General features: G+C 42.2%; 1 protein-coding gene and 1 pseudogene across 2 annotated transcripts; both read right to left on the bottom strand.

The window, feature by feature from the left end:
• Nucleotides 1-108: 108 nt before the first annotated feature.
• Nucleotides 109-24,783, bottom strand: RAB32 (RAB32, member RAS oncogene family). Its single transcript, XM_083731738.1, has 4 exons — nucleotides 24,329-24,783; nucleotides 7,147-7,424; nucleotides 2,728-5,303; nucleotides 109-2,354 (listed from the first exon to the last, which is right to left on the bottom strand). Exons 1-3 carry the CDS (start codon nucleotides 24,561-24,563, stop codon nucleotides 5,154-5,156), a joined length of 663 nt encoding a protein of 220 aa, XP_083587864.1. The 5' UTR covers nucleotides 24,564-24,783; the 3' UTR covers nucleotides 109-2,354; nucleotides 2,728-5,153.
• LOC310841162 (small nuclear ribonucleoprotein F pseudogene) lies at nucleotides 17,957-19,530 on the bottom strand (annotated as a pseudogene). Its single transcript has 2 exons — nucleotides 19,481-19,530; nucleotides 17,957-18,204 (listed from the first exon to the last, which is right to left on the bottom strand). The product of its transcript is annotated as a small nuclear ribonucleoprotein F pseudogene (transcript).
• Nucleotides 24,784-24,956: the final 173 nt, after the last annotated feature.

Here is a 24,956-nt window from a genome sequence, read left to right as displayed (position 1 = left end):
TGTTTGTTAATCCACACTCCGTTTCTACCAAAACATCATCTCCGAGTACTGTACTTAACCCGCATGGGATAATTCTTGACTCCCACTGAAGAGAAGAGAAACACAATGTATTGACTACAAATTTTATTTATACAAAATATAAAGAGCACTTTAAAGTTTTAGAAAACAAAAATAGTGTCAAAAAAGCAAGGATGAGAACAGAGAACAGATCCTGAGCACTGTATTGGAGCAAATCAAAGTAGACAATTGCTTTTGCTTTTACACACACAAACAATTGGATTTCGTATTAAAAACTTGGTGTACAAAGTAGAAAAACTATCAACATATATTTTCTTCCAAAAATATTTAGAAATATATAGTACATATTCCAGTGCCTAAATAGACACAGGCAACACGTTGGATTTCAAAAGGGTTCAGTGGAGACCTATCTTCCTAGTGAGTGTTGATGCAGAGGGTGGCACAGGCTGGATGTGGAAGGAATATGCAGGCTACACATTCCCCAAACTGCCTTGTCTCATTACCTGCTCATGCACCTATGAACTTATGCTAAGCAGGAAAACAGCTAAACTGAACAATGAGAATTGGAGTGCACTATATAACTCTTAGGCAGCAGATTATGCCCTTAATGTGGGAAATATTTTAGAACTTGTATGGTTTTAAAGAGCCACATCCAACAAGGAGCCAAAAATACAGAAGCAGTCAAGAGTCCCAAACAGGGTTAACAACTAGGATGATGCAAGGACACAAACTGCTAGTATGTCATGGGTTATATACTGTGAGCAAGCGGTTTGGTTATATAGCCTAAGCATTCATTTTACACCTGCTGGCTCAGTTTATTCATCTCATATATACAATACGTCTCAAGATTTATTGTGGCAAGGATCCTTTAGGTCAGCCTTCCCCAATTTTGGGTTACCAGATATTTTTGGACTACAATTTCCAATCATCCTTAGCCAGCAGGCCAATGGTCAGGAATGATGATGGCAGCTGTAGTCCAACAATATTTGGAGACTCAAGATTGGGGAAGGCCAAAGTTTCATAACTAACTTTTGATCATCCCCAAGTATGGTTAAAAACTTAAGGCAGATTGTTTATGTGGGAGCAAGTAAATTAGGAACAAAGAAAAGGACACAGAAGCAAGTTGAGACAACTAGTTCTCAGGAAGAAAAATTATTCCGAGAGAAGAAATTGTTCTTAATCCTGGAGAGCTAGTGGACAACACAGACGTATGAAAAACAACAGTGATTGTACATGTACACACATGTATGTATAGTGTTACAGAATCCTTCATCTCAACTAGAGGACACTCCACAGCAAAATGAAGGGGGGGGGACCAGAACATGGTTCTTGTCCATCATTCAGGAAATCCTCGAATTAGGCCAGCTTACTCCATCCTGGCCCTTCTGGTGTCATGGGACTGTAACTATCATTAGCCCTGGCAATCATGTCAAAATTAACCTCACGACAAGGCTGTTAAGGGAGAATATTAGCTTAGAAATACAAATATAAAGGCTTCACACACCAGAACCATCATTCCATTTTGCCTAGTACTGTTTACTCTGACTGGCAGCAGCTGTCCAAGCACATAGCAGAGATCTTTCCCAGCCCTTATAGTGTAGGGATTTTAACTAAATATTCTACAGTGGGAGTCATTAGCCCTTCAGTCGCTCATCAGGGAGCAGTAAGGTCACTGTGCAGTTTGAGAAAAACACGAAACTAAGCCAGGGAATAAACCACATTTCATTTACCCTTCAAATTTAAGAGTGACAATTATAAGAGAGGAGTTGAATGAACTTCAAAGGGAGAAAGGGGGTCACTGCTGTTGGACTTGTCTTCTCTGGACAATAGTGACTTCTCAAGAGCCATGCATGGAAGTCAAGTTATACAATTATGCTGCTAAGGTTAAAAGATATAGAAAGGAGGTGGAGCTATCAACAACTTACTTTACAACATTCTTTCTGCTACTCACAGAGAATAGAAGGCACTAATGCTTCCCTTCCCCTCCAAACTAGAGATTACATATAATACTGCCTCTGGCTTTTGAGCTCCACCAAGCATTGCCTACATGCTTTAAGCTAGTTTAAGAGGCACAAAAGGTTTGTTTGTTTTCTTAAATTAAGCTAAGTTCTACAGCTAATACCACATTCTGTACTATACAGATAGACTGAGGTGCAACACTGAGTACTCTATGGCCCCTATGCCAAAATGCACCACCATGCCCCTTTATGCAAGTGCTTTGCTCCCATTTAGGACAATACAATATCCATGGAAGACCCCCCTATCAACAGTAATGTGCTTTGAATAGTTAAATAGGCACACCAATAAATATTTGGTAAGCATGAATTAATGCCTTGCTACTATCACCAAGGGACGCAGGTGGGCTGTGGGTTAAAGCCTCAGCGCCTAGGACTTGAAGATCGAAAGGTCGGCGGTTCGAATCCCTGCGGCGGGGTGCGCTCCCGCTGCTCGGTCCCAGCGCCTGCCAACCTAGCAGTTCAAAAGCACCTCCGGGTGCAAGTAGATAAATAGGGACCGCTTACCAGCGGGAAGGTAAACGGCGTTTCCGTGTGCGGCTCTGGCTCGCCAGATGCAGCTTTGTCACGCTGGCCACGTGACCCGGAAGTGTCTCCGGACAGCGCTGGCCCCTGGCCTCTTGAGTGAGATGGGCGCACAACCCCAGAGTCTGTCAAGACTGGCCCGTACGGGCAGGGGTACCTTTACCTTTACCTTACTATCACCAAGCTAGCAGATGTCTCTTTCCCCCACCTGTGGTACATTTCTAGTGGCTACAGGATGCTTTACCATTACATAGGATAAATCATGTGATATGTATTCAGCCTATTTTATATGCTGCAATGAAGTTTCACTTTTGAATGTTCTAAGAATTCTGTAAGTGATCAGAGCAGCTTGCTGATATCAGAGCTCTAAACGCCCACTGTCAAAATGCAATGTAAACTTCTTAGATTTTGGGAAGAAATATTCAAAAACGTGTAACTGGAAAGATAAGATTTAACTAAACTGTTTAATTAAAAAGCTGCAGAAGTGAGAATTCCTTCTTAAGAAAAAGTGGTGCAATGCTTTCTCAAGGACAACATGAACTCACAGTAAGTATACAAAACCTTTTCTTCTTCTTCTTGTAAATTGATATCACATTGGACAAGTATCAACAAGTAGTGTGATGTTATCCAAATGCTGACCTGTGCATAAGATTGTTTCCTTACAAGCAGAGATTATTTCTGCTCAAAGGGCTGCCATGTTAAGCAGAACACTGAAAGCCTGGCAAAGACGAGCCCCCAAAGAATGTCTCTTGTCTATTGCCCTACTCGGAAGTGCTGGCGGCTAGCAGACCGCATCTTCAATGAGGTTTTATAAACATGTTCATTTGCACACATCTGTTAATGTAAACACAGTTATCCATCCCCTCCACATCCAATGCAGCAAGTTTGGGGTGCAGAAGGTGGCTATAGGATGCTTTACCATTACATTTACCATTAGGAAGTGTATTTTGATTTTTTAAAAACAGAATGAGTTACTCAAGCTCACATTTAGAGTTTGCACTTCATGTGTATTAAAATCTATTCCAAATGTTTTTATTTATTTTAGAAAACTAAATGAAAACCACAACGGTTAGGGGATTCGAGATTAAAAGGGCCTTTGACTTTTGTGGAATTCAACAAAATTAGTGCAAGCCTAGAACAGAAGTCTAGGAACATGAGATGCTCTCTTTGGATTCTTGACAAAGTGCCTGAACATACCTTCTAAAAACTCTAGGCTTGTGCATTTACATCATAAAAATATTTGCCTGATATTTAAATCATATCAAAACATCTTTGGTCACATAAATAGATTTGTGACCCAATTTAAGCCTTCAGAAATATTAGGTCAAAAGTACTTCAAGATGTCTAGTGGCTGGCATGCTATGTTATATAGGTGTAAGGTGCAGAAAACAGGATTAACAGGTTTTAAGATTGTAATATGCAATGCGCTAAATATTTTACAGAAGTCACCCCATTTCACACACACCGTAAGAAAAAGGCAGTTTTTGCAGATACTTCAGACTTCTTATTTTTGCACACACAGCTTTAGCAGATAGCAATAGTAATAAAAGCAATAATATATTCCACATTTGCAAATTGTTCTTGTGCAAGACTTGAATCAAGTGTGACTCCTTGTGTAGAATAGTAAAAGTGGAAAAATACAGGTACTAGAAATATAGCATGATTAAGAAGAGGTCTCTACCCGTACACCTATCAGTTAAAAGATCGAAGTTGACAGTTCTGTGTTGCAATCTGATTTCATTTTTAAAAAATTCTTGAGACAGTTTAATCAGGCACATTATTCATTTTCAACCCATCAGATACCATAAGAACATACAGAAAGAATTGTGCTTGTGCAAGAAGGGAGATTTTCCTTAAAAGTTTAATTGTGCACAGATGCAATGTATGCAAGTGTACTGGAATGTTTGTTTCCATTATCTGAATCAGAAATGGACTGTTACTCATTGGTCAGATGGGACAGCACTGACTTATCCTTATCACTCCCTTCCAAACAGCATAATCTTCCTATCCCGACTTTCCAAGCAATAGAGTTTAAGATTACCATTGCTTAATATCAGTCTTGTGCTATTCAGAAATGAAGTGTTCTTGGGTGCCAAATGTCCCTAAAGGCTTGGTGCCCTGGTGCTCAAGACGAATGGAGGAGACATTATGGGAAAAGCAAAAGGAGACAGCTACAGGATTTTGTATGCATTAAAGGGGATATAAGCAAACGATAATAGCACTTATCAAAATGAACAATTTCACTCATAGACAGATGTTCCTATTCTAGTTCTGAAATTGCACTGTGAAAGATAAATATTGGGATTGAGTCACTCATACTGACCCTTGCCTTGTAGGATAAATACTGCCTTTTCGTATTGGAGGCAGCTTTCAACTGTGCTAAATGGTTCACAACCAGACAATGCTATAGTGTAGAAGGCAATTTGAAGTCCTACCCAACAAGGAAAAAAGTGTGTAAACGCCTGGAGTGTAATCAACTCTACAAAACAATTCCTCATTAGGATGGTTGTGATGAAGCACCATAGCAGCAGTCCAACATGAGGAGCAGGAATCTCGCTGCTCTGACATAGTGTGTCACTGGAAGATTGGATGTAACTAACAGCACTGAGGTTTGCTTTCTGCTGTCAGAGGACCCGGTTCTAGTTTTAGTCTCCCGACATCATTCTCTTCACTAGGAAAGGCTTTGAGATTTGCAAGGATGTTTTCTACCAAGAACCGAGCAGCTTCATCTATGTTGATATTATCCTGTGGAGGAAACCATAGGAGATAAGTTAATGCTTTCGTGTGTAGAAGAATCTAAGAATGCCACCTCTTCAGCATGCAAGCCTTGTACAACAAGCCCACAACTTAATGCACGTTCAGCTTTACATGCTCGGCAAATCTTTTCTAAAAACAAAAATAAAAGGGGGCAAAAAGGGGGTGGGCAACCAGGAAAAAAAGACTTCAGCAATCCCATCCACCAATGCACTCAATGGGTTTTGACAATACACTATTTTGGCTTTAGGTACGATCCCTGAATGTAAACCCTGCGTAAGTTGAAGACTTGCTGTATATGTGTAAAAGGTGTTTTGATACAATGATTCAAACCATTTAGAAAAACTGCTCAGAACTAAAGTTTACAAGCAAAGCACTTCATGACTGTTACTTCAGCTTCCATGCAATTGGTTTAAGGTTAAAGTCTGCAACTTTACTTTTCTAAAGCCAGTGCAAAACCAGTGCCTTGTTCAATTTCATTTTCTACACAAAAAAAGTATCTTCAGGTGGATAGAAGAAGCTGCATTAAAAAGCTTTTAATTTAGTTTCCTGTCTTTTTTTTTATGCCTGCTTTGGCATCACAAATACACTCCTGCAGCAGCATCGCTACCACTTCCAGAGCTTGCTTCTCCCCCGCATGAGCCTAGCTAAGCAGGGATCAGGCAGTGAACATGTTGAGATTTGACATTAATCAAGATTACTTCCTAGTGCCTTATTCACATCTCTCTATCTTGCTATACAAGCAGTTCCATTGCCCACCATTGCTATGGGGCAAGATTTCTCCGCATCTACATATGTGTGATTCAATTAAGTAGTTGGGGCAGAATGTGGGTGCCTATTTTAGATCTGAATGCCCATTCCTTGCCAAAAGTAATATGCTACTGATGGACAACATCTGCACCTGAATGCGTGATTTTCAGAAGGATGAAATTATACTAGCTCCCATCTGCAATTTTGCCCCAATTAGTCAGCTATGTGGGCAGATACACATGAAACTTAGAACTTGGGCCCCCTTAAAACATCACCGGTACTTACAGTAGTTACTGAGCTACACGTCTTCCTTTCAAGAACCACCATTGAGTGAACACCCAGAACTGAATTGGAACTTATAGTCAAATGTTCTGCCAATGAGCTATGCTTCCTTACGCATTTATCATAAGAAATGGGTTGTGATTCTAGTTATTCAAATGTTTGCTCAAAGCGAGAAGCAGTGGGGTTGCATTTCTTTTAAGAGTCACATGTGTCTGAGCTTCCTAGAAGCCAGTACTGTTTCAGGCGATGTGCTCTTTAGATCAAAAGCACAGCCATTAACTATAAAGTTTGGTCTAAAGTTTCATTTCCTGGATTTTAATGCTTCACCGTCCATATGACTAAAATAAATAAGTATCATATACCACATAATTACATGGCAAGAAGATTTATTTACACTAAATTAAGAACCGCATCGAAATTAAGAAAGGATAGGCAATAAGCTTTGGGACATTTGGCTTCTTACATGATCAAACACAGATTGACTTCCGTGGTAAGAGCGATGGTGAATACACATTGTGCGACAATTTTTTCAAATTTATTATGTCATATTTTAGAGCTGTATTTGAATTTTCTCTTTTGTAACAGAATTTGTCACTAGAAAGTAATCGAATTAATAATAATTGAAATAGTAATAATAATAATAGCTGTTCCCCAAAACTGTATCTGAGACAAAATCAGACAGATATATGAAAGAAATCAGATAACAAACATTTATTTAGGCCAGAAACTTTTGTGATTCAATTTGTAAGTGTGCCTTTGCACATAAGCTTTAAAGCTTACCCTGGTTTAAGAATATTCTTACCTTTGCAGAGGTTTCAAACCACCCGGCAAAACCTCCTTCTTTGCAGAACTGGTCCATCTGAGAAGGATTTTGGCCACTGTCTTTCTTTTGGTCACATTTGTTGGCAATTAGAACTGCAGGGATTGGGCTGCCATTTGGGAGAAGCACTTTGCTGTCCAAGTCATGTTTCCACTTGGAAACTGCCTCAAATGTTGAGCCTCTTGTGACATCAAATACTACAAAAGCACCGACAGCTTCTTTATAGTACACTCTGGTCATGTTGCCAAAACGTTCTTGACCTGAAAGACAAGGGGGCAAATGTTATGAAGGGAAGCACTAGGAACTGTTTTCTTAAAGTAGGCAAAGCAAAAAGGGGTTGTTCAATACTGATAATCAGGTTACGTGGCAGCTGGCAGCTGATCATGTGAATATGGCAAAATGTAAGTCCAATTGAGCTAGCACTCAGAAGAGCTAGAGATGAGTGAAATAATGAAGTCTGCCTGCACAAGACTTTGAGGATCCCTGCTCCCTACAGAATTTAGGGAATCCAACAGTAAACAATTGATCTGGCCAAACACCATTGGCCTGCACAGCACAGATCAGGCACTCTGGAAGGGTCAACTGGAAGAGTGAAGAATACGATTTGTACAAGGTCCTGAACACAGTGTCCATCTATGGTGAACAGAGTCCTGCAGAATTCTGGGATATGTAGAGGACATCACAGACATTCACTAGAGCCTGGAGGAAGTGCCATAAGTTGGTGCTTTGCATGCAGAAAGTGTCGCGTTCAGTCATCAGCATCTCCATATAGATCTGGGAATTTCCACTGTCTGAAACCCTGGAGAGTGGCTGCCTATCAGTGTAGGCAATAATGAGCTAGACAGACCAGTGGTTTGACTCTGGGAATTGCAAGTGGGGAGTGCTGTTGCACTCAGGTTGTTTTCAGGCTTTAAATATAAATGTAGTTGGCCACTGTGAGAACAGGATGCTGGACTAGATGAGCCATTGGCCTGATGAGCAAGCTCTTCTGCTTGTATGCAAGTCATTTCCTATGTTCCTAGAGCCTAGGATGTCTGCACAGGGGTGTGTGCGTGTCCTGAGATGTTGGTGGACCCATTCTTGTTTCAGATAACCTGTGGCCCAACCCCTTGTTGTTGCAAAGTAGGCTTGAGACACAGACACACCCTGGCCACATCTACCTTCAAGCTAATCCCCCACAGCAATAGCTTTACTCAGCTTAACAGTGGATTAGTCGTTCAAGCAAAAGCCATCATTCATGGCTGAAGGTGTGCACGTTTTATTGCAAAATTCATGTACCCTATTTCCAAGGGATTAAACTAACATTTACACATTGATAATAACGTTAAAAGAATTCTAGTTGCTTAACGGTCAAGCATTGAGTAAGTACTAAGAATACTAGGATGTCTTTCAATGAACAGGAGATTGAGATCCCTTGTCATCTGCCTAATGACCCTGTGTACAAGCAAGGTAGAAAGGAGAAGTGAGTTTTTAAAGATCCCACTAGAGCACATGCCAAGGTGGCCAACCTGAAGTCCTTGACATCATTTTGTATGTCCTCTGCAACCTTCTGAAGCTACCCTGTTCTTCCATGCCAGAGTTCCTCCCTTCCTGTTTCTTCTTAAGTTTTTCCTGACTTCCTAACTGCATCCTCCCACATTTCACATAGAAAGGAAGAGAATAAAAGTTAACAGGGTTTTTTTATTTTTTAATCCTGGATGTATTGGTTAGGGAAAAGGCACGTTCCTCTGCCCCTGGCTGTCTGGGAACAATTGTTAGTCTTCTGCCACTTAACTGCTTACTATGATTATATATGTCGGTGTGTGTATATGTATATAGCACACTAAAGTCAGAAAGGAATGACTTTAACTTAACCTCCAGAACAGTAGCTGTATTGGAATGTTGTACAAAACCCCCTGTAGACTTTTTGAGGGGATCCCATTAAAACCAATAGGGTTTACTTCCAATGAGATCTGTATGGTACTGGGAATTGTAATGAGAGGTGGCCATGTGGCAAACTGAAGCAAATTCTGGATCAATCAATCAAAACCACATGCTGTTGGCTTCACCCACTGCAACACCCACCCACCTAGCAACAGAAAAAAGTCCATCCATCTCCATGCTCAAGGATTCCCTTCCATAGTTTAACCACTTTGCCACAAAATTATCAAATTTGTGCCAGGGACATAAGTTAAAACATTAATAGCTCACAGTTAGGCCAGAAAATGTTGACAGAAAGGTTGGGCAAGTTGTTGGTGGACAGAGTTGGCATCTGAATTAGCTGACATACCATGAACAGCTCAGACTCCTGATTATGCCACAAAATGAAATTCTATCATTTAAGAACATAAGAAGAGCCTGCTGGATCAGGGCAATGGTTCATCTAGTTCTGCTTCTTGTTTTCGGGCCAACATTGTCACATGATAGATTGGCCAGCCCAACATGAACCAACTTTTCATGGGTAGTACTGTGAACAATTACTGCATGTGTGTTTTACAGAACAATTCTGCTAACATGGCTACTATGTTTAGAATTTTTACAGCACCACTTAAGGTGTGTGTGGGAATTTAATTGGCTTTTGGCCTGTTGAGAGCAGGCTGCTTAATGAAGCCAATGGGCTAGGACTTAGAACACACCTTTCTTCCACTGTCAGAGAATTGCTTTGACTGAGTCGATTTAGGGAGGCAGTAGCCACAGCAATTTTGGGTTATGGGCTCCACAAGACTTCCTATTATGCAAGGCTTTTCTTCCCCTCCTCCCCACATCAACTGATTTTTGCAACAATGCAAGACGCTATATCCACCAGTCCTCCCTTTCGCCCTTTCTGACCACATATGCCAAGTTTGTAAAAACCTGTATAATTATAAACTATCCAAGTTATCTTGGATATCTTGCATGGAAGGCTTTTATCTTTTGTAGAGACAAATCACACAGTCAAAAAGAGGATTATGCATGCTGATCTTAAAAATTGCAATAGAATTAAACAGGGCATGGGGAGGCTGTTTCTATGGTACTGGGGTCAGCACAGTAATGAAAAATTGGATCATTATTCTACATTTTATCTTGTAATTTGTTCATGTAGGCACTGTTGTAATATTAACCAGCCAAGTTAATGACATAAAAGCCTCTCACTAAACTCATTATAAAACTATACTTCAGGTGCTAGGATAAAACATTTGAAGGTGATGGAACCGGCACCAGAAAATCAGTGCAATTTTCAGCTTCCCATGAAGTCACACATATCTGGCTACAACGCAGCATTCTGTAGTCTGCTGAAACTAGGTCCATCAGCTAAAGTGAAGCTGACACCAGTTCTAGAATATACCTTAATCCATCCCTAGATCAAGTCAAGGGCAAACACACAAAACACCTTGCCCCATGAATCCTTTGGTATTCTCTGCAACATCATGTTTGAGAAAAGTGGAATTCTCAATTCACAAAGTTAGTTATTGCACACAGTGCCTGTTAAAACACTACTCATGTGGGCATCAACTCCAGCAACAAGTACAGTGGTATCTTGGATTAAGTACTTAATTTGTTCCAGAGGTCCGTTCTTAAACTGAAACTGTTCTGAACCTGAAGCACCACTTTAGCTAATGGGGCCTGCTGCTGCTGCCACGCTGCCGGAGCACAATTTCTGTTCTCATCCTGAAGCAAAGTTCTTAACCCAAGGTACTATTTCTGGGTTAGTGGAGTCTGTAACCTGAAGCGTATGTAACCCGAGGTACCACTGTACTGTTACCGAGAAGCTTACTTTAACTGGAACTCTGCACATGCATCAGCATTGTGCAAGCCTAATTAGTCTTCACAATGTCTACCATATGTCTACCATATGACCATGTCTACCATGGTCATATCTGCTCTTACTTACCATGAATTAATCCTAGGATAATGGTAATAAAACTAGCATCTTCCACCAGTAATTGGATGAAGCCAGGGATATTTATACAAGTCAATGAGGTAATGGTGAGGGTGCAGGCAAATTCTGTCAAAACGTAAAGTAACAAGAGCTTCCTTGTTAGTTTGTAGGTGTTCAAAACTGGGCAAAAGTTTTGAAGTTTAACATGACAGAAACCCTTTAACATGGTCTTCTGCCAAGCACAACACAGAACTGAAAAGTCAGGATCTCAAAGTTTCTTTAGCTTGCGCACAATAGGATTAGTAGGGTTTGACTTGTAAGTAGAATGAGACCACCCATCTACTCCAGTGGTGGTGGACTTGTGGCCCTCCAGTTGTTGCTGGATTGCTATTTCCTATCAGGCCTGACCGTTCTCATGCTGGCTAGAGCTGGTGGGAGCAGAGTTCAACAACATCCAGGGCAACATGTTCCCCACCACTGGTCCACTATTTCTAGTTGCTGAATCAAATTACTGCTACTGCACCGGAAAAAGTAAAAAACCAAATCCACATCCAAGGCCAGACCCATTCAGTCTTGAATGCCTATTCCATGCATGTCAGCTCACTTCTCTTCTGTGACTGTTGCCTTCTGAACCTTCATTATTCTTTCCCCAAACCATTCATGCTTCTTTTACAAGTTCTGGTGAACCACATCCTGCTTACATCTTGGGCACTTCTCCAACATTTCCCATGCTGCAGGTACATGGTAAAGTTGAGCTTCTACCAAACAATGTTTGATGGGGCTATATGTATATGTATAGAAGTGTGTTAGGAAGTCACAAACCAGTTTCAGCCCCCTGAAATGTATCTTCCATTGTATGTTTTTTTAAAAAGGCTATAGTTGGTTTTAGATATATTTTTAATTGCCTTTCCTGTCATCCTAAGGGTAAAAGTTGACCTAAAATTAAAACAGCTCTGGATACTGAAAATTCACTTCCTTTAACAGAAGGAAGACATAATGCACTTGTCAGCTCTGAAGAGATGATTGCTCAAAACCAGTTTCAACAGTCACCTTGCCTTGTCTTAGGGGTTTCAACCTTTCATGCAATGTGTACACTTCAGCCCTGTTCAGTGGTTCTCCATGTACAGAATCCAAGTGTGGAGAAATGAATGGAGGTTTCTATATTTGCAAAAACAAATGGCAACAAGTTGCATACTGGAAACCCCAACTGATCACCACTGACTACAAGCAAAGTGTACAATTTCCTTTTGTTTTAAATGGCTCAGGACTGAAATACCTCAAGGACCGCCTCTTTCCATATGAACATACCTGGACCCCGAGATCATCTTCTGAGGCCTTCCTTTGTGTGCCTCCTCAAGAGGCCCAGAGGGTGGCAACACGAGAACAGGCCTTCTCTGAGGTGACTCCCCGTCTGTGGAATGGTCTCTCCAGGGAAGTTCACCTGGTGCCTTCATTATACACGTTTAGGCGCCAGGCAAAAACACTCCTTTTTAACCAGGCCTTTGGTTGATCCGATTTACATCCTATGCCATTTTAATTTTTGGCGGTTTTTTGGGGGGGGGCTATTGGGTTGTTTTTATTTTTATTAGGTATTTTGTGGTTTTATATCAGGTGGCGCTGTGGGTTAAAGCCTCAGTGCCTAGGACTTGCCGATCGAAAGGTCGGCGGTTCGAATCCCTGCGGCGGGGTGCGCTCCCGCTGCTCGGTCCCAGCGCCTGCCAACCTAGCAGTTCGAAAGCACCCCCGGGTGCAAGTAGATAAATAGGGACCGCTTACTAGCGGGAAGGTAAACGGCGTTTCCGTGAGCGGCTCTGGCTCACCAGAGCAGCGATGTCACGCTGGCCACGTGACCCGGAAGTGTCTCCGGACAGCGCTGGCCCCCGGCCTCTTAAGTGAGATGGGCGCACAACCCCAGAGTCTGTCAAGACTGCCCGTACGGGCAGGGGTACCTTTACCTTTACCTTTTATCTTGATTTTATTCTGTGAACTGCCCTGAGACCCTCAGGTATAGGGCGGCATATAAATTCAATTCAATTAATAATAATAATAATAATAATAATAATAATAATAATAATAATAATAACAACAACAACAACAACAATCCACCATGACTTAACCTGCTTGTTTGAGCCAGACCCTAACGGAAAGATAGTCTGCCCCAATGAGAAACAGTTACAACATAACAAGTGGTGTGACAGCACCTTCTTCTCTCATTTCTTCCCTCCTTTCCCATCTGCTTGCCACAAGTTTGTCTGGAAAGCAGCCAAGGCTACAAAGCCAGTCTAACATCTCTGCACAATACTGTGTGGCATTTTACAGCCCATGCTGAAGCAAGCTCTCACATTATTCTGCTCTGCCAACAACTAACAACTATCACAGGTTTTAAACACATTGAAACCTCTTGAACTGGCAGACCTGCCATACCACACTTCTATCATCTCTTCTGCCTTATGAAATTTTAAAGGCCATTCATCTTCTGAAGTAACACAAACAGTTAGAGGAATGACCCAATTTATACAGAGGGAGGTGTTGTAACCTCTGGTACGTGCTTCTTCCTGGTTCCTTTTAAGAGACTTGAACTAACTGCTAAAATGTTCTGTAAGTTATTTGACTTATTTGTATCTAGCAGAGAAATTTCAGAGCCAGAGTCATGTGCAGCTTGTTCTTCTCTCCATGCTACCATTTTCTTAGCCACACACACAAATCCAGGGAACTGAATTCAAGTCAGGAATTTGCATAAAATGTGATACAAGGGGCTGATTTCATACATACTAATGTTATCCCTGATGTGTTAGTGTGTTGGTGATGGGGGTGGGGTTGCACTATTTTGAACTTTAGTGCATTTTAACTGCTCTGCAATGCCGTGAGTCTTGTTTTGGAAATGACATGTAAGAACTTGCATAAACTAAACTTAAGAGCTCCACTTGACTCGGAGACATGCACACTATGCTGCTAATAATGTCTGAAAGGAAATCCCTTCTACCTCAGTATCCTTTCAACACCTTCTGCTACCTAATTTAAGCAGACTCGGGGAGCCATTTGACATAGCTTTAAAACTCATATCCCAGTCTAATTTTGCTAGTCTCTTCTGCTTCTCATTTTAGATTTACAGTTGGAGGCTTGTGATTCTTCTGCTCACAGTCAAGACTGTGCCCTTCTACAATTCTCCTGGCAAGCCTTGCACTGGAAGTAACTTACATATTTTGCACAGCAAGTGCTTGCCTCCCAGCTTCCTTGCAGAGAAGCAAGGGACCTCATGTTTGAGTTCTTTGCTACAGGTGCTTCTTCCTAGGGTGGTTGGGCATCATGGGACCACGGGCCATCTAGTCCAACCTCTTGCAATGCAGGAATCTTTTTGCCCAACATGGGGCTGAAATCCATGGCCCTGAGATTAAGACTTTTAGGCTCCACCATCTTCAGTCCACTTATCACCAGTTCACTACCAGGAATGACTTGTCAAGGGCACCCAGAAGCCTTAATGGCCAAGTGGAGATTTAGGCCTCCATGATATTATTATTGGATACGGAGACCCACTTGGCACCATTCCTCTCAACTGTCATGCCAAGACTATTTTATTTACCCAGCTGATTTCACGTCAGTGCCTAGAATTTATACCAAGTGATTCCATCCTGCTGCTTTTAAATCTGGATTTTATCCCGCTTCTGTGTTTTTCATTTTTAGCCATTTTAATTTGCAACTTTATAATTTGGGGGGGGGGTTGTTTGTTTGGTTTGTTACCTCCTACTCTGGTGATGTTGTTTATACGTTTTGAAAAGTGGACAAAGTTATCTTCAAGACATACTCTTTTAAAACAAATGGGGAAAGGTTAGTGGGTAGACACAAGCATTGCAGCTATTTTCTGTAACTTTTCCTGTTTTTCTAGTTAGCCATCAACTTCTGGCAGCCTGTGATTTGAACCCCCAATCCCTAGACTTGCACACTGGCACAAGCTTGAACATATTATTCTGCTTTAGAGGAAACAAATTTCTAATTCATAATCGAGTTGAAACCACACATTGACACCAAACAGCACTTCCTTATTATCTTGCTTAATCAGGAGTCTTGAAAATAAGCTTGAAACTCAGGCTAATGGATCTCCATTCACAAGACTTAGCTCATGTGATAAAAAGAATGAATAGTCACTTCTACATTTTACCATGTCTTTCCACAAGAGCAAAACTAAAGCCACAAGCCACAAGACCTCAGGGACTTTTGCTTAAGTCTTGCATTAGCACACACTACTCATTTTTGGAAGTCCTTCTGTGGCAGTTGTATCTGAACTGGGACAATGTGATCTGCTCTTGCAATCCACCACCTGTATTAAGCAAGTAACATACTTGGGCCGGGATCAAGAGGAGCCTGCCTTTCCAGAAAAGCTGATTCCTATGCCATACTGAAACACTCATAGTGCATACATAGGAGGAAGTCTACTGCAAAAGGGGAAATAAACATGCCTTATTTCGGCATTTGTCAACAGGTTACCCTCTAGCTGCTTTGAACTGCTACTCCTGCCAACCTGTCTTCCAAAGGCTATTTATTTATATGTTTAAGTCTTCTTTCCTGGATGAAGCATAGGGGAAAACAGTTGTGTATGCAAATGAGTGGCAAGTTTACCCACCTCCACCCAAGAGCAGTTTATTCCAACTTTTAAACAAAAAATTCTGCTTTAAAATTGAGAGGGAGACAAGCAAGCAAGCAGCAATTAACAGGCACAGTACAAGTCCCAATTCTCTCCCCTCTCCCACCATTTTTTTTTTAAATGTGTGATTTCTCATATGGGACTGCTGTTCAAGGCACAACTGCCTAAAGCCCCTTGTAAATCTATACCTAGTTTCACAGCGCCTTGAGTCGTGGTGAGGACTTCTCCTGCAACAGCTCCGGCATATGAAGCCCTTTCAGACTAGCTTGGCAGCTAATGCAATTTTTTTTAAAGGCAGGAGTCATATATATGTGTAATACTTGCAGGGGTCAGCAAACTTTTTCAGCAGGGGGCCGGCCCGCTGTCCCTCAGACCTTGTGGGGGGCCAGACTATATTTTGGAAAAAAAATATGAATGAATTCCTATGCCCCACAAATAACCCAGAGATGCATTTTAAATAAAATCGCATATTCTACTCCTGTAAAAACACGTTGGTTCCTGGACCATGCACGGGCTGGATTTAGAAGGCGATTGGGCTGGATCTGGCCCCCAGGCCTTAGTTTGCCTACCCATGCACAATAGGATGGCCCACTTAGCAACTCAACCACTGCATTGTGCACCAATTGCAGCTTCTGAGCTAATCTTAAGGGCGACCCCACACAAAACTCATTTGCAGTAGCCTAGTCTTGAGGTTGCTAATGTACTGTGGCCAGGCTTTAGTAGCCAATGGTTATTGCTGGTGCACTGGCTGAAACAGGCAAAAGGCACTCGTTAGAAACAGAGGTTGCTTGGGCTTCCAGTGATGAAAATGGATCAAGGAGTATCCTCAGACTGCATACCCATATCTTTGGAGGGAATACAATCCTATCCAGAATATGCACATTCCCTAACACCACTCGCTTCACAGAAATAGAGAATTAAATACATAAAAAGGTAAAGGTAAAGGTACCCCTGCCCGTACGGGCCAGTCTTGACAGACTCTGGGGTTGTGCGCCCATCTCACTCAAGAGGCCAGGGGCCAGCGCTGTCCGGAGACACTTCCGGGTCACGTGGCCAGCGTGACAAAGCTGCATCTTGCGAGCCAGAGCCGCACACGGAAACGCCGTTTACCTTCCCGCTGGTAAGCGGTCCCTATTTATCTACTTGCACCCGGAGGTGCTTTTGAACTGCTAGGTTGGCAGGCGCTGGGACCGAGCAACGGGAGCGCACCCCGCCGCAGGGATTCGAACCGCCGACCTTTCGATCGGCAAGTCCTAGGCGCTGAGGCTTTAACCCACAGCGCCACCTGCGTCCCAAATTAAATACATACAGAATGTTAAATTTTCAGTTTCAAAATATTAGTACTAGTTTAGTACTGTATTTCTATATTACTATAGTACTGTATTAGTTATTTTCAAATACTTAAATATTTTTAGGGTGTAAGACCCCATTAAAGCCCGTTATTTACATACAGTATTACAGTATTTACATACAGTATTACGCATACTGTATTAACTTTATTAACTGTATTAAAGCATTAACTTTGAGATATTATTTTTATTTAATGAGCCCTCAGCCTTATTCAAAGTAAGCTTAAATTAGCTATTTCACTTATTAATCATAGTGCTATTACTGTGCGACAGCAATATTTTATGTTTTATTCTTTTAATGATAGTTTAGGATTTATTTAAATATCATTTCAGTGGTGTAGTGGTTAAGAGCGGCAGTCACATAATCTGGGGAACCGGGTTCGCGTCTCCGCTCCTCCACCTGCAGCTGCTGGGTGACCTTGGGCCAGTCACACTTCTCTGAAGTCTCTCAGCCCCACTCACCTCACAGAGTGTTTGTTGTGGGGGAGGAAGGGAAAGGAGATTGTTAGCCACTTTGAGACTCCTGAAGGGGAGTGAAAGGCGGGATATCAAATCCAAACTCTTCTTCTTCTTCTTCTTTTCAGAGCTATATATTCACTGCTCTGTAATAGTCTATAAGCATAATTGTTACTGTAAATTAAATTAGCTTTTTATGAAAATACCGTGCGTGTTTATGTTTTGTTTCTTTTTTCAAAGCCAAAAAGTGTTTCAGGCTTGTCGAGTTTCCCGGAGTGTGGAGTTATAGAGAGTCGAGTTTTCGGGGTTCTAATGTTGATCATATGACTCTAAAATACTTTTAAAAAACTTTAAAACTCACTAATTTTCATCTAAAATTTAGAAAACTTCCCGGGGCAGGACCCCGGTATGGGCCCCCCCAATATTTTTTATAAGTCGGCGCCCCTGCTCTCATATAAAAACAAAAACACAAAACTTGACTGCTAAATTTATTATCACAGTCAAAAATAGTCATTCTTTCATTTCTCCATCTTCTTTCACACCCCTTATTATAAAGGACATTGTTACACCTTATCAGAACTTCACTAAGGTTTCCAGATAATGCACCATCAATATATTCTTCTGTATTTGCAAGCTGCATGCTCTTGTAACCATCAATGGAGATGAGGTAGCCTTTGTATTCCATTCCCCACTTCAGCTTCACCATCCCTGGATTCCCAGTCAGCCCATTCAGAAAGGGCTTTGGATTGAGAGGCAGACTCACAGCCAACCAAAGGGTGGCTGCAAAAAATTACTTGCGGGCAGCACTTGCGCCCACCAAAGCTCTAAAAAGAAAAGGCATGGAAGTATGTACCAAGTCTTATACATCAGCAGCAGCCATCATATGTATATTGAAACAGTCTCAACTCACTCTTGATTCCTGCAATTAAATTCTCTACCCCTAGTTAGCCACGCATTTCCACTTGAAAATACAATTTGTTTTTATACATGATATAAATACCAACTTTGATTGATTTTAAGCTTGATTTTATGTAGATGAGTCATTTCCCTATTTGCTTCAGATACCCACATTTCATTTTAAAAAACAAAACAAGAATTATTTTGCCTGTCGCCACACATCAATACTGCAAAGACAGGCAATATGAAAAATTAAAGAGAATCACATGCTCACTCTGGATCGTCACTCCCTTTTTCTAAAGGGCAAGCTTTACTAAGAACTTGCACGTTCAGATTATGAATGCATCTGACAACTGGAACTCATCTGTAGGAACATTATGACCCTTCCATTTACTATCTGCATGCACCCCAAACATATTTACTGCTGCGAAACATTCATCTGGTAGCTAACCAAGGACAATTTATTGTAATGCAGAATAGACACACATAGGACTGCAGCCTACAATTCTTTTAGGTGAGTTGTCAGAGGAATGGTTAAGAGATTATCAGTGTGATGCTTTGTTCCTTTTGAATTATTCAAGTGAAAAAGACCATTTTTAATTTGAGACTACTGTAAAATAAAATAGAGTCTCATTTATCTTCATCAAGAATGGTACTTCAGAGAAGTCTACTGCCATGCACTTTATATTTTAAAAAAACTCTGTTGCTCAAACACTCCTGTTAGCTGCTTAACCACTTCCCATTAGCCTAAGGTGGATACTCTCTTTGGAAAAGCAACTTGCATGTTCAGGCACCACATATTCAGCCTAGCAAACAGTTAAGCAGCAGCCTCATATCCCTACTATAACTTTCTCACAGCCTGCCTACTCTTTATTACTGCTCACCCTGCAGGGGATCTCTGCACCAGACGCTCTGTTGGTTGTATGCATCACCACACCATTTCCTTTACAAGTATGCATCCCCTGCAATGCAATTATGGCAGTGATGGCCAAACTTGGCCCTCCAGTTGTTTTGGGACTGCAGCTCCCATCATCTCTAGCTAACAGGACCAGTGGTCAGGGATGATGGGAATTGTAGTCCCCAAACAGCTGGAGGGCCAAGTTTGGCCATCACTGCCATAATCCTATAATTTGTTACCTGGAAGTAAACCCCACTGAGTTGATCTGAGCTTGCTTTTGAGTAGTCATGTTGAGGATTACGCTGAAAGTCACACTGAATTTAATGGAACTTACTTCTAAATGCTTTCCTCACCTTCCCACCCCAAACCCCTCATGATTTAACATTTAAAAGAGTTGGCTCCTGCTGACTATCATGAAAAACAAAAACAAAGTTGTTGAAATCAACAAACATTGAAATAAGAGCACATAGAAAACGTAGTTCCCAATTTTAAATGGATAGCAACGTAAATTATGCTGGAAAAGTAAACTAGGAAATCCTGGGAAACTTGTGCTAGCATGAGGTTTTGTAATGCACATACACAGAGACACTGACATTAGCATGTACCAAGATTAGAGCCTAGTTAAGGGCTTGCCCCATTACAGGGGACACTCAACATTCACACCTCCCCCCCAATATTCTTGGAACCTCTACTTCTAACCTTCATTATTTCTTCTTATAGCAAACTCAGCTGGGAAGCATCATCAGGAGTTCAAGTGCATTCAGTGAAGGGGGAAAAGAGGGAACATCAGTATGTTTATGCAACTCCAAGTTTTGCATTAGTGTGCTAATACGCGGGTGGCGCTGTGGGTTAAACCACAGAGCCTAGGACTTGCCGATCAGAAGGTCGGCGGTTCAAATCCCCGTGATGGGGTGAGCTCCCGTTGCTCGGTCCCTGCGCCTGCCAACCTAGCAGTTCGAAAGCATGTCAAAGTGCAAGTAGATAAATAGGTACCGCTCTGGCGGAAAGGTAAACGGCATTTCCGTGCGCTGCTCTGGTTTGCCAGAAGCAGCTTAGTCATGCTGGCCACATGACCCAGAAGCTGTACACCGGCTCCCTCGGCCTATAGAGCAAGATGAGTGCCACAATCCCAGAGTCGGTCACGACTGGACCTAATGGTCAGAGGTCTCTTTACTAATGGATTGGAGTATCCTGTAAGAAAGCACTGGCAGGAAAATAGAAGTAGAGCAGTCCACAATGACAATATTTTGTTGTAGATCCTACTTGTTTCTCTCAGAAGATAATCGGCTCTAGGGTCAGAGTGGCTCTTGTCAGACATGTGTGCTTTAGCTTCCCTGGTTGCAATCATCAACTCAGATGCCTCAGTAACCTAATTTGGGCACACATATTTCCTGGCCTTAAAATTCAGCATGTAACAATAAATCCACTTGAAATTAAGTTACATTAGTAATGGCTGTATGTCACAAGATTTTGAATGGCATCTTGCAAGTACAAATAGGTTGAACGGCTTGAAGCTTTCTATGGGCAGACAGGGAGACTTGCTTGCATGAAAGCAGAGTTTGAAGGTTGCCAGGCACATTTTGCACCTGGCTATTGACCACTTCTTGGCAACAGATGGCACCTGATGTCTCCACCATCTGAAGGTACATGCCTAGGGATCATTGCACTAACAACACATCCTGTAGAATTCTAGCCATTATATTTTATCTACACAATCAGAATGAATTTCAGGAACCAAAAAGTCGTATTGAAAAATGCTACTTCCAAGTCGTCTGGCCCAAAAATGGAACAAGACATTCCATTTGGGTGATTGTCTGAGGAGCCATTTGGCGCCTAGCTTATATATATATATGAGTTTCTAACATTGCATGAAAGTTTGTCTGCCCATAAAAGGAATAATCAGAACTTACACAGCCACCTTAGTAAAACTTCAGCTTTTTCCATTTTGGTAGTTTCTCCAAGAAGGTATGGTTTCAGTACTTCACGGGATCGCTGTGTTTTTATCTTGCAATGTTTATATTGTTCTATTATTGGGGTAACTACTTCTGTAGAAAGTGCAGAGCAAAATTGTTTTGGACACACTTCAAAACAGCTAGGGGACTGACAAAAGGAACACTGGTTCAGCGGGCTCCTTGCCAGGTAGGTTGCATTCCCTGCATTGTTATGTTTCGCTCTACTGACTTGCACTACATTAACTTATGAAGCGCAACCAATTACAAGTACATTTCATGGCACTGATTAGCTGAAAACTGAGAGGTGCCAGACCACAGAAAGATCAGACCATTAAGTAACACAAAGCTTTGGAGACCAGAATTTGGTTCTTCACACACTGTGCTTCAGAACTAACTAGACAAGAGACTTAAACTAGCCAATTCTCTCATCCTGATGTGATGAAAATACAACAGTCACAAAGGAATTCTAACCAGGAAGATATCTCTGGTGCAACATAAGCCACATTCTAACTGCTTCTGGCCAGGTTTGTGTTTTTTACCTGCGGTGGGTGGGGGGCCAGCACAAACCTTCACTAGCTTCCTTTCCACTGACTCCTATGTGGTGCATTTCAGTTACACCAGTGACACTGCTGGCATAAGTTATGCCGAGTGCTGAATGAAGGCAGTTATAGGATGCTGCATAACTTCATTTATCCCTGTCCCTGTCATGCCTATTCCCATATCTGACGCTGTCTGGGAAAGGTTAGGATGTGGAATATCTGAAACTTAGTCCTTTACCGTCAGTCTCATTAGTACTGCCAACAGGTTGTCATTTTCTGTTGTTCTATCAAGGAAAACAGTAAACACTATTTAGATTTATTGTTGTAGAACAGCCTTAAGAGAAATAAAAATAAAAGACTACATCAAAAACACCCAATATCTGCAGATCAGTACATCAATCTGCAACCTCATCTTGAAAAGATAATTTCAATAGAACTCGATGAAACCCAGCATCTGAAACAAACATTTGCAACAGTTTGGCTGTCAGTTGAGACTCCTATATATGTTACCGAACACTGGTGTTCTGTTTTTTCAACCATTACACCTGGGGTGGGCAGGCCTGTCAGATGTACTTTTGTTTGCTAGAAGAACACAAAGACCTGCCCATCAGAATCAGATGCAAAGGACATACTGTTAAAATTAATCAACAAGTTCCCTCAGAGCACATTCTGAGTCCAGGAATTCTTTTTCCATGCCAAACTGTACCAGGTTCATAATTCTTTCACGCAAAAATCCATTCCTGATTTGCTAATTTAGCTGGGAAAGTCATTTTACTGCTGCTCTTTAACAACTGGGTGTCAGGAACCTTTGCTGAGCTATTACAAATGAATCTGAGATCAATCATCAGACCCACTCCCCCATCCCGCCCCCAAATTAGGCAGTAACAGCAACAGAGAAATTACAGGTGGTGCTTGTTAGCACTGTTAAATTGTACTGGTTGTGTAAATGTAAGTATATGTAACAAGGACCATTTCTAGGCTACCAGCGGATTTGGAAAAATCACACCAATATAAATACTCCCCACATTAGTGACTGCTTTGGTAACACAAACGTTCAAAAGAGAAGTGACCAGCCTTCATTTTTAATCAACTATCAGAATGGAGTTTTTAACAGTACGTTTACATAAAGGCTGCTTTACAGTCCTAGCATCCTTATTAAGTTAGTCATTATGATTCACTTTTACAGGCTAGTATTTGAAGGTGAGCAACTTGCCTGATGCCACCCAGGTTAAAGTACACTTGCAAAGCTCAAACGCTGCTGCATGCAATCTGGCCTATCCAAATATGTCATTGCAAATCGGCCTATGCATCACCCCCAATTCGAAGCTGCTCTGCAATCACATAAATTCAACCAACTAAAAGGTCAGAAGAGCAAAAGGTTTGCAGTAATCACATTACTTTAAATTAAGAGGAGGGGGGAATTGCAGTTATAGTAGCTTTCCCCTTAACTGACCCACTCTATGATAAATAGTTGCTGGACTCAGCTGTGGAGAGGGAGCGGGTACTAGGAAGAGAATGCTGATCCCATAACTGGAAGGTTGTCAACTTGGCAGATGAAAAAGAAATCCTTCTTGCATCCCACTGCTATATAAAACAGTTTGTAGTCTTAAAAGGTACAGCAAAATGGGAGCTAGCAAAGGAAAAGAGGAACTGAAGAGACTATTACAATGAATTTTGCAAAACTGGGAAGACTTCTCTTTCAAGACTACATCCTTGTAGTGAAGCAACTGAAGAAAATGCCACATCAAAAGCTCCCTGCAACTTACAGTTACTAGAAGTTTGTCTAAAACAAGAAGTAACACCTTTTATTGAACAACACAGCAACTGCCATAAATCATAAAGAATAATGCTCTTTTCTAAAATCCAGAGTTTTTAACACACTTCACCAGAAGTCTGGAATAATGTAAAAAGTACACTTAGAAATATTTTAGTTAAGCTGATACTGATAACTTCTGGAAAATCCAGAATGCCACACAAGAGTAGCAACATCTTTGAAGCCCCACAACCTCCACAGCTGTCACACATGCAGACCTTTAACCTATGCCCATGTTTTAAAAATTTACACATATACATACTTTACACATTAAGACTTAGTACCTCTGCTTGCATGTGGGTATATACAAAAGACTACAACTTGTGCCCATGGAAAAGCATACGTAAGATACATACATGAAAAACTTTAAACTATCTCCACATAACACAAAAATGTGCATTTAGAAAATTGACAGGCAGAAAGTGGCTCTTCCCCCTCCCCAACAATAATGGCAGCCCCATTGGGGTAACCCTCCCCTCCAAGCAGCTCTGAGTGGCTTATATGAATTCTGCTTACCCTATTGATCATGCCCAACCTATAAGGCGAGTTAAGGCCGAAACAGAAACTGGCTGACCTAGATACACCCAGGGAGCAGGACTATGAACACGCATCTTCCCTGGACAAGCCCGGCCCTCTCTCCACTACATCACACTGACTTTCCATCCAAGTAAGCAAAACCAAAAGCAAGCTTCTACTCAAGACCGCATAAAGCCCGCATAACGAGGGATGGTCTCCGAGCACATGCAGAGCGCCTTTTCCATCGCCCGCCTGTCGTCGCCTCACCTGCGATGTCCCACAGCTGCAGCCTCACCAGGGTCCTGCTATCCCAGTTGAGCACTTTCAGGGCGAAGTCCACGCCGATGGTGGCCCGGTAGTGCTGCGAGAAGAGCTGGTGCACGTAGCGCTTGATGATGCTCGTCTTGCCCACGCCCAGCTCGCCGATAACCAGCACCTTGAACAGATGCTCCCGGCTCTCCGGCAGCCCCGCGCCGCCGCCTCTCTCGCCTCCCCCCGCCATTCTCGCGCCCCTCGCCCGCCTGCCTGCCCGCCTTGCTCCCCAGCCGCCAGCGACACTTAGGGGGAGCCGGGCGAGAAGGGGAAGGTTCCTAGACCTTTGCTGCGGCCGCTCGGCAAACTTTCTTTGTTCAACTCCTTCTTTTCTGGTGGGAAAGCGCGTCCTCCCGCAGGCGGCTGTGAAGAGCGAGGGAACCACCTGACCAGAGTCACAGGACGCGGAAACCCGGCAAGTTATAAAACTCCACGGAGGGGCGGAGGCAGCGCAGGCGGAGGAGCACCAACAGCCGCCGCCGCCGCCTCCTTGGCTCCAGCTCCTCCCCGCCTCTCAGCTCAACGCTGTAAGGCGCAAAGGAGGCTGGCGCTCTCTCGCTGCTGCCCTGTTTTGGTTAGGCCC

This window comes from Podarcis gaigeae, assembly GCF_964106915.1.
Source record: "Podarcis gaigeae genome assembly, chromosome: 3".
Classification (NCBI taxonomy): domain Eukaryota; kingdom Metazoa; phylum Chordata; class Lepidosauria; order Squamata; family Lacertidae; genus Podarcis; species Podarcis gaigeae.
Note: the sequence above shows the minus strand (reverse complement) of the source record. Positions and strands in the feature narration are given on the sequence as shown.

Excerpts from the sequence above, each read along its gene's own strand:
- RAB32 (XM_083731738.1), bottom strand. The coding sequence starts at position 24,563 with ATGGCGGGGGGAGGCGAGAGAGGCGGCGGCGCGGGGCTGCCGGAGAGC. Across the intron at positions 7,425-24,328 it reads GCAGCTGTGGGACATCGCAG|GTCAAGAACGTTTTGGCAAC; the intron begins GTGAGGCGACGA and ends CTTGTCTTTCAG. Across the intron at positions 5,304-7,146 it reads GGTTTGAAACCTCTGCAAAG|GATAATATCAACATAGATGA; the intron begins GTAAGAATATTC and ends TTTCCTCCACAG.